The sequence below is a fragment of the Mytilus californianus genome, unplaced genomic scaffold (assembly GCF_021869535.1).
Source record: "Mytilus californianus isolate M0D057914Y unplaced genomic scaffold, xbMytCali1.0.p SCAF_3, whole genome shotgun sequence".
Lineage (NCBI taxonomy): Eukaryota > Metazoa > Mollusca > Bivalvia > Mytilida > Mytilidae > Mytilus > Mytilus californianus.
Genome location: NW_026262679.1, coordinates 28221773 through 28232470, shown reverse-complemented (window position 1 = coordinate 28232470; position 10698 = coordinate 28221773). Strand labels below are relative to the sequence as shown.

The following is a 10698-nucleotide window of genomic DNA, read 5'->3' as shown; positions in this document are numbered from 1 at the left end:
CATGTCTAAAAATAAAGCAAAGGGGTAAAATGCTAGTTTTGTCAATTATCTTGACAATCACTAAATAGAGAAAATCTGAGAGGTCAAACATGTTCTTACTGTTGAGGTCTACCTACATTTCAATTAGATATCTAAGGATAAAAGTAACTGCATGAGTTCAATTTGAAAACGGACAACGAGTAAAAGTCTTTCTTGACTTAATCGGTGGCTGAATATCATATACTGGAGAGAGAAAAGTCGTTTTGGATGGAAGCGAAAATCTGCGAGTATGTCACCTCTCAAGAAAATGAAAAACAGACAAGATGATTCCAATGGTACGGTAAACTGTCATCCCTCTACAATAACAGAATTGTCTGTAAAACATAAGACACTACTGAACTGGCATACATGATCAATGAAAAAATAACATGTATCTTAGACTCAGGAAACATATTATTTTTTTAATATGTTTAGATCTCTCTTTCTTCATCACAGGGCATCACTAGACGAAGATTCACATGCGTACATCAAGAGAGCAAGAACAATGTCAACAAAATAGAGAATGCATGATATGAGAACAATTCATTTTAAAAACGAACAGACAAGTTTGCGAAAAAGAAAAGAAGACAGATTTGTTCTTGGGACAAAACCGAAATCAAGTTTAAGTCACATGATAGATATTACCAGGGATATGTCAATAAATAGAAGAAAAAAATATGAATATTTTTTCCGGTACAGGGAAACTAATCACATGTTTTCCGTCGTTACATTAAAACTTCGCAATTGGTTATTCTAACTTCGTATTTTCTTGATTTAGTGTGGTGTATGATAAGCAAAGGAATAAGATAAGCATACTGAAATGTCATTCACTTCGATATTTGTAGCATTCGTCTGTATATTAGATTTAATTGTATATGCGGTTGACGGTAAGTATCAATGATTGTTAAGTTTAAATTAGCTTGTTATCTCCATTGATTTGTAAACATTTGAAAACCATATTTTGGATCCGAATTTCACTTTTTTTCTCCAATTTTATAATTTGCTTTAAAAGTGGACATTCTCTTTCTGTATTCATTTTTATGAACAAAATTATTCCTAACTATAGGAATGGCACAGATATTGATAGGCTTTTTTCTCTTTTTCTTCTCTCTACTACGATTATTACGCATCGCTTTATCTCGATTTTTTTTTACATCTCCTGCGCGCTTATGTACATTATAATACATCTATTTCATCTGTTCTATGAAATACATTCGACAAGTAGGATTATTTCAACAATTTTATAATATTATGAATTTTCAATTACATATTCGTAAGAAAATATGAACGAGAACTGTGTGTGTGAAACATTATTCTCTAAAAATCTGAGTACCTTAAATGTAAATACCTTATAAATAGTTAGAGTAAATACAGATCTGTTCGACCAATGAAACCTTATAGCCCCTAGTAGACTGCAATCCTCAAATGGACCACCCGCAAATTAACAAATGTTTCGACATTGACTTGTTACACAATTACGCATTTTGTCTGCAGTTTTAAATTATATGTTATTGTGCAAGAACTAAGGTTGCGTCTCACTTATGCAAAGTTGAATTTTGCAGAATTTGGCCGCTCTATTTAAGACCATTTGGTTTTTTTTAATCGAAAGAACCTGATGACGGTATAAACACGTGTCGTTTATAGGGAAATTCATATCCTCCCAGTAACTAGTGCTTCGATAAAGGCATGATTTAAATGGGGCTTTTTGTCTGTAAATTCCCAGTTCATGTATTTTGTTATTTTACTAATTCTAAAGTTTCAACTCTCTCAGTCAAAGATGGTCTATGATTGCTGTGGCTGCTCTGTCTTGAATCGCTTGGCAGGATGTTGCATGCGCAAGCTAGAGAGTTTAGCCTGTCGACGCACCCGGTCTCTCTCCGTCTTGAGTTCATGCAATTTAGTCTTTTTTTTTTTTATCTTGGTATATTTAGTATTGATCGAGTTTTAAACTGTTGCCTCTTATTTATGGTCCTCAGTATAATCGTCACTATATCTTTATAATTCTATTTGTCTGTAGACTCTTTGGAATTGATTTCTGTTGAAGTCCGGTGTCCATTTATTCATATTCTATTGTGAACAAAACAACTGTGAAGCGGAAAAGAACTGTATTTGTAGTAGTCTGTTCTGGTATTCAATGTTTGAAACTATAGTGTATTTGTGAAGCAATTATTTTTTATATTTCCAGTAACTAGTGTTTCGGTGGAGACATGGTTAAAATGGTGCTTTTTCCAGTTCATGTATTTGGGTATTTCAGACAAAGATTAGTTATCATTGTTGTGGTTACTCTGTCTTGATTCACTTGGCAGTGTGTTATACATGTATGAGTAGCAAGGGAATTGGACCTGTCGACGCACCGGGTCTCCCTTCCGTTCAGAGTTCAGACAATTAAGTCAGTTTGTTTATCTTGGTATATTAAATATGGATTTTTAAACTGTTGCCTCTTATTTATGGTCCTCAGTATAAATGTCACATATCTTTATATTTCTGTTTGTCTACGGGGGTTCTTTGGTATCAAAAACATCGTTCTTATATGATCCAAGGGAGGTACATGTAAACATTTAAACTTTAATGTGTCATTTTCGTTTCTAAGGAGAGAGCACTAGAAACACAAATTAACAATGGTAAACACAATTTTTTATAAGGTTATGAATCAAAACTAAAAAGTATGTAAAGGAGATTTATTAGTAGTCCATATACATTTTATATCTATATCTATTTAAACGGAAATCTTTATACCAATATAACATATTATTTTAAAACAAAATTCTAAAGACAGGTGTTTTAGAAACGCAAGTGAACAAAAACAGTTCAGTATATTACCTGCATTCTACTATTTTATCAATCTTTATCACCCTACCGATGCATAGTCTGGTGATTTAAGGGTCTTATTGACCTCTCACGTATACCTTCCATTTCAATTGACTTTTATGATGATGGTCATCCTGTTGGTACCTGCACTGTGCAGATTTTCTAGTGTGTGTTATCATTTTACGACATATGGTCTAGATAAGCAATGGGGAGATTTTTGCGCAGGTAACTGGTCTAACCTCATCAGATTTTGTGCATGTACAAGAAAGGTTATCTGGACCATGTGTATTTGTTGTTGTTTGACTTTGTTTGGAAGTCTGTTGTTAGTGGTTGATGTAGTATGTCTTGCTGTTCGGTAGTTTCAGGTGATTACTGTTATCCTGCTTGTGTATTATACGCATAAAAATATTCGAAATACCGCAAAATTCCACCAAAATCTAAAACAAATCTCCATTTTAAACATTGTATTTTTCATATATGACACAAATGAGGTCAATGATGCATCAAAGTTATAAGAAAACTATAAGCGATATTTTTTATTCATTTACTCAAGCAGTATTAAAGGTTCTTCCAATCGATTTACTTGCAAAACATTTTTGTGTATAAAATTCAAACATTATATAAAAGACGCAAAAAGAATTCACTGGTTGAAATAAGATAGAAGAAAAGACAGAAATAAGAAAAACAAAAAGAAAACCGAACATATATTGTTTTATTAGCTTGTATCGTACCTAACTACACAGTTAAACCAAATGACATGACTTCCGTGCAAAAACAAGTGTTTTAAGGTGCAAAACATATGGTTAGACACATGATTTGCATATAATTAAAGACGCAGGTTTAACGTACCCACATAATGTATTTTAGCACAAAACTGAAAAAAATTAACGTAGAAGAATTGTATATGCTGGCACATTTTTCCCATAGTGTAGTTCAGAGAAAAACAGAAAAAGATATATGTGGACGGCATTTAAAAAGTGAATGTCTTTTCCGTTCTCTTAACTATGTTCCAACTTCAATATTAGGCTAGAAACAAGTTGTAAACACGCTACTTCAGTGTTTTGGAGAAAGATTATTTTTATTCTTGCACACTAACCCTTAATGGAAAGGATGTTTCAACTATACTACGAATCGTACTGTGTCTGTTGATAGGATGGACTGATAGGTCTATATAGGGAGGTACTATGAAGCTTTTTATAATCGCCATCATTTATTTTGTTCTTCTGTTTTCCTTATCAAAAATAAGTGTGTGAATAGCTGATTAAAAGTATTAACATAAATACTTTTTTTTCGGATAATAATGTTTTGACACTTCCTTGTAATAAAAGGTTCTGTTTAAAGGTCCTATTCAGGACATAACATGATCAGGTTTTTATAGAGGCGTGGTCAATAATCCTTGACAAAAACGTTTTTGGTATAGAAATTGCAAAACTATCTCTTTCTTTTACGTCCTTTTAGTTTTGTGTTTTTTTTTAAAGTTATTGTGCTTTTTACCTTTTATCTTTGGTCGTCGTACATTTGAACTGTTCTATATTTATTTATGTATTTTAGTGTTAGACATAAACATCTACACCACACAACAATTTGTCAGCACATTGATGGCTATACGTCGGCATATCACAAACAGATGCTAACGACAATTAACAATTTTAAAAGTGGAATCAAAAAAAAAATTATGTATGCGAAAATAAAATAAAAACAGATTTACATATTTACAAACTAATCTAGAATAGAGGCGAAAGATACCAAAGTGACATACAGACTCATAAGGTGAAAATAAACTGACAACGCCATGACTTAAAAAAAAGACAAACAGACAAACAGCAGTATACAAATCACAACATAGAAAACTAAAGACTATGCTACACGAACCCCATCAAAAACTGGGGTGATCTCAGGTGCTCCGGAAGGTTAAGCAGATCCTGCTCCACATGTGGCACCCGTCGTGTTGCTCATGTTAGTACAAACTCGGTGAAAGTTTAATTCGGTAAGTCACATTCGGGGAAAAGGGGACGGGATTGTAGTTACGATAATTGTAACATATCCGTTGTCATCTGTAAAACGAATATTCCATAACGGTCAACCAACACGTGATGGTGTCCGTAAAATTAGCGAAGGGATGATTTCAACTTCATCACTTGAAACTCCTGGTTTAATAGCTTACTTGTGAGCAGTAATCCTCTATCAAGGAAATCTTGATAGGAAATACAAGCCCTGGAATATCGTTTCAACGTGGAGATATATACTTCAATAGATACCTAAATTTAATGACTTTGGATCAGTGATTTATCGGATCCAAAGAGGTAGCACTGATTATGTTTTGTTGAAATGAGTCCCAGAAACCATCTGTGAATGGGAAAAGAACTGTATGTGTAGCAGTCTGTTCTATTGTTTAATATTTTAAACTATAATGTATCTGGTGTTGTTGATTAACTGTGGAAATGGTAATATACGATGGTCAAGCCTAGAAGTGTCACTGCTGCTGCTAGGATATCTGTTATTGACGTAGCGTTCAACCATTCTATGATAAAAGGTATCCGCTGATGAATGATTCATTATATTTCAGATAATCGCCCTTTAGATTGTGGTGACATTGATATCAAACGTGGAAGTGGGGTGTATAAGATATACCCTGAAGGATCAGGACATGATGGTTTTAATGTTTACTGTGATATGGATTCGGAAAATGTGGACGGAGGTTGGACAGTTAGTATCATTTTTACATTAATTTTCATTTTTTTAGTATTTCCTGTGATTTTATTAATGAAAAGAAATTCTCAAATATCAAGTAACGTTACAACAATGTATAAAGAGTAATGTTGAATTTTATTTATTAGATTTGTATAAACCTTAATGTGTATTATACTGCGCGCGTATCTGATTGGACATTTTGCTTAGAGTGACAAAAAGATATTAACAGTTTGTCTTATAATTTGACTGTTCAGGTGTTCCAACGTAGAGTAAATGGTGAAGAATACTTTTACAGAGGCTGGCGAGATTATAAAGCAGGGTTCGGATCTCTTCAGGGTGAACATTGGCTTGGTAGGAACACATCCTTGTTATGCTTTCGCAGAACATAATTCGAATATTTGGAAAAACCTATAATTATACCGAGTTTTTATCTTATAACAAGTGTTTCCGGAATAACCCTTATCGGGTACCATCGAAACCAAAGTTTGTAAGGTAAAAAATAGTAAACATCTAAGAGCATAAAAACGTAAAAGGTTTTACAAAGAATAGAAAAAATTACCTTAGTAAACTCTGCTTCGGTGAGTTTTATCCCAGGTTTTAATACAGTTGTTTTACTTGTAAGCTGGAAATTGTCAAAGACAATATACATCAATATTTTATAGCATTTATATTACATATTGATTACCTCACCTAAACTTTAGTTTCCATGAATATATAAAACTTCAGTGTACTTCGTTCCAATGATTTTGATGCAAAATTACTATAAGAAGTTTGAAACTCTTCTTAAGGTAATGCCAAACTCCATATCCTGACATCCCAAGCAAATTATGAACTCTTAGTTAAAATGAAGACTTTCGCAAATGAAAATGGATATGCTCGATACAGCGACTTTAAAGTGGATGATGAAGCTTCTAAATTTACGATGACATTGTCTGCATCTACTTTCACTGGAAATGTCGGTGAGCAATATTTACATATTTTTCTCCTCCAAAATTATGTTGTCCAAATATTGGATTTTATTCTATTCAGCCCCCTCCCCCATTGTATATTAATTCATAATATTCCTATATGATATTTCGAATAACTTTGAAAAACTACAAATGTATGAATTAACAAATATGCTGAAAACAATGTTTTGTACATTTCACTTTATGGTACATGTAGTCTATAATTGTTTGATAAAGAATGGTAATTATTGACAAAGAGGTGGTGGCTCTTGCGCCAAACATCAAAAATGAGGTTGAAGACTATATTTGGTCTTTCTGTTAAAACTTTCAAATTTAATGTTCAATGATCAAATCGTAGATATATTACAATACTTTTTTTTTATTCCTCAACATTTTGTTCCATCGTGATTTATTTCATTGTGCTCTTAACTTGTAATTGGCATTTATCATTTCTGTATATCAATTCTAGATTTTAGTTTGGGTCAACTAAATTTATACGATATATTTGGTTTACAGTTTGATTTAGAAGAAACACCGACATAGCTAGATAATACTATTAATTAACTTATTACTACCACATTTTATATTAATTAGTATTGTAATTTTCGTTGTTATTAATAAATGTTATACCAAATCTGAATTCTATCCTAATTCTATCCTATTTTAGGGAAATTTCAGAAATTCAAATGTGACGTCACTTTTTTTGCGTTGATCTCTTTGGCTAACTCGGCTGTGAATTTTTATGTGCTGGTTTATGTTGTTTTATGTATCCGTTTTTATTCTGTAGTTAGTCACCACTTCGGTGTTATCATGTATATCTATTATATAGTCATTTTTATAAATTTACTGTTTGCTAAAGTATGAATTATTCTAAATACTAAGGATTTTCTTATCCCAGACATATAACCTTAGCCGTATTTGGCACAACTTTTTTGAACTTTTGGTCCTCAATGCTCTTCAACTTTGTACCTGTTTTGTCTTTTGAACTTTTTTGATCTGAGCGTCACTGGTTAGTCTTGTGTGGACAAAACGCGCGTCTTACGTATTAAATTTTAAACCTAGTACCTTTTGTTAGCTATTATTCGTATGTTTCTCTGTCCTATATGTTCTCCCATTTATTTGTATTGTAGTCCTGTCATGTAATGTTGTCATTTTAATGTTATATTTAACATTGCCATAAAAGCGGGAGGTTTGGCTAGCCATAAAACCAGGTTCAACCCACCATTTTTTTCTTAAAATGTCCTGTACCAAGTCAGGAAAATGGCCATTGTTATATTATAGTTCGTTTCTGTGTGTGTTACATTTTAATGTTGTGTTTCTGTTGTGTCGTAGTTCTCCTCTTATATTTGATATGTTTCCCTCAGTTTGAGTTGGTAACCCGGATTTGTTTTTTTCTCAACCGATTTATGAATTTCGAACAGCGTTATATTACTGATGCCGTTATCTAACAAATAACGGTATCTTTCATTTTTAATACTGAAATTACATTTACTGATAACAAAAAAATATCAATCTTACATTACGCGTTAACTAGAATTGAAACAAACGCTATTATTATCAAATATTAATGTGAACACAATTTGTCAATGTTTTCAACTTTAATAATGATACAGATTAATATTATAAATTATTTTATTCTCATTAAATTCCATTAATAGGAGACTCCTTTAGCTATCACAGTGGTAAGAAGTTTAGTACGAAAGATCAGGATAATGATGTTTATTCAGGAAGTTGTGCTGTAAATCATAAAAGCGGGTGGTGGTACGGAGATTGTCATTCGTCTAACTTGAACGGAATTTACCATGCTGGAAATCATACATCCTATGCTGACGGTGTGAATTGGAAAGTATGGAAAGGCTACCACTACTCGCTGAAGGAAACGACAATGATGATACGACCATTGCAATAAATTCATTGTTTTGGAAATGAAATAATAGAAAGTCAAAACTATTTATTAAGTATGTGTAAGCACATTATTCACACACCTATTAATAAATCCCCTAAAAAAGAACTTTATTTTTTTTTTAAATCTTACTATAGATTATTAATTTAATATCTTTATTGCTCCTATTTAGACAATTATTATACCCAACGCAACGAAGTTACGAAGGGTATAATGTTTTTGACCCGTCCGTCTGTCTGTCCGTCCGTCCGTCAGTCATGTTCTTGTCATCGCAACTCCTCTGAAACCACGCAACAGAATTTCATGAAACTTTGTAGATAATAAGGACATACTATGTAGATGTGCATATCGACAGGAAATTATGATTCAATTTTTTTCCTAGGAGTTATGCCCCTTTGAACATATTGGCCTTAATATACTACTGCAACAGTTTGTCATCGCAAATCCTCTGAAACCACACAACAGAATTTCATGAAACTTTGTAGATAATAAGGACATACTATGTAGATGTTCATATCGACAGGAAATTATGATTCAATTTTTTTTCTAGGAGTTAAGCCCCTTTAAACTTATTGGCCTCAATATACTACTGCAACAGTTTGTCATCGCAACTCCTCTGAAACCACACAACAGCATTTCATGAAACTTTGTAGTTAATGAGGACTTAATATGGTAATGTGCATATCCACAAGAAAATGTTTAATAGTTGATTGTTGAAGTGTTATGAGTCTTTGAACTTAGGAATCTGGTGAGATTTTGTTTGTCCATTGACAATGTGGGGGCGTGTGGTATATGAGCGTGCTTACAAAGGTTTTTTAATTGATCAAGAGCTTGCTATTATATTCGAACATTTTCTATCGATATCGTTAATTTTTTTAAACCATATATAACATTCAGAATGTGTGGCACCTTGTTGGATGAATAGGGTTGGAATTATTTGAAAGCTTATCCATTTAGTTTTGAAAATATTCTGTTGTCAAATGGAAATTAAATCTATATTTGACTAAGGATAGAAAATATATTCATTGTATTTTATTAAAGAACCATTCAAAACTGTATTCCATAAACACTTTTCCGCATTAACCATGTACGTTTTTGTTGCTGTAATAAAATACTTAACTCTTTGGTAACAGGAACTATTATCCATTGTTTTTTAGTTTGTTTAGTGTTCAAGAAATAAAATATTGAATTGTTAAACACCACAAGTACCCTATAGAAAATAAATAGCAAACAAAATTGCGCTTTTGTAACGTGTACAAAATGTACATAAACCTCGACAATACTTTAATCATATGCTATTGATAATTGTTATTTAAGGCTATTCGAAATATCTTCAGCTTTTTACCCTTTTAAAAATGGATGAAATACAAGTTACTGGGTTTTAAATTCATACGATTTGACATCAGATATGCACAATAAACACGAGTGTTTCAATCATATTTGGAAAATACAAGTTCAAATGACTTCAAAGACGGTAAAATAAAATAAAGCCTTTAAAAAATCAATTTAAGTATATTGCGTCCCTTTGAAGACAAATTCTAAGATCATATTACAGTCATAATTTGATAACTTTTCAGAATAGGTTTAAACTTCTACGTGTACATCAAAATTTCCAAACCAAATCTTTATAAAAATAAGGAGATGTGGTATGATTGTCAATGAGACAACTATCCACCAGATTTCAAATGACGTGGAAGTAAGCAATTATAGGTAACCGTACGTCTTTTAACAATGAAAAAAAAACAATTGGGTATAGTCAGCTATAAAAGGCTCCGACAGAAAAACAATTCAAACATGAAAACTGACGCTCTAATTTATACCAATTCAATTTACAAAAAAACATTTGTCAGACATGAACCAACGACAACCACAGAATAACAGTCTATTGGCTTTGTACAGGCTCATAGGAATGTGGCAGTATATATGTATAACAGAATGAAGTAAAGGTTTTATTTATTTGTGGTAACGGAATCACCGACTTATAATTAATTTACCAGTTTCACATAGAATACTTTCAATGAAATCTAAGTGTTACTACAGACACGGGCATAGTGAATGAGTTGGGAAATATACATATCGTATGAAAGGATCATAGGAACATCGCAGCCCCCAAAGGAAAACCAGCAAAAGGAAACGAAAATTGTATGCCGTGTCATCAATTCTTCTATAAGTTCTCTCCATTTAAACGACAATGTTTTGACAGTGGCGACAGGTTTGAACATCTTTGACTTAATATAAACTTATTATAATAGCTTACCTTTAAAATTGAAATCAAATTGCCTTGATTTGTTTTCCAACTTTTTTAGGATGTTTCCTCTACCGTTGAAATTA

At 32.3% G+C, this 10698-nt stretch overlaps 1 protein-coding gene across 1 annotated transcript; it reads left to right on the top strand.

The window, feature by feature from the left end:
* The first annotated feature begins 735 nt into the window (after nucleotides 1-735).
* Nucleotides 736-9509, top strand: LOC127734300 (techylectin-5A-like). The gene is made up of 5 exons (XM_052244127.1): nucleotides 736-905; nucleotides 5393-5532; nucleotides 5772-5868; nucleotides 6306-6476; nucleotides 8123-9509. Exons 1-5 carry the CDS (start codon nucleotides 839-841, stop codon nucleotides 8371-8373), a joined length of 726 nt encoding a protein of 241 aa, XP_052100087.1. The 5' UTR covers nucleotides 736-838; the 3' UTR covers nucleotides 8374-9509.
* The last annotated feature ends 1189 nt before the right edge of the window (nucleotides 9510-10698 follow it).

Bases quoted from the DNA above. Each gene is read 5' to 3' on its own strand.
- LOC127734300 (XM_052244127.1), top strand. From the start codon at position 839: ATGTCATTCACTTCGATATTTGTAGCATTCGTCTGTATATTAGATTTA. The intron at 906-5,392 runs GTAAGTATCAAT...ATTATATTTCAG, and splicing joins AATTGTATATGCGGTTGACG to ATAATCGCCCTTTAGATTGT. The intron at 5,533-5,771 runs GTTAGTATCATT...TTGACTGTTCAG, and splicing joins ATGTGGACGGAGGTTGGACA to GTGTTCCAACGTAGAGTAAA.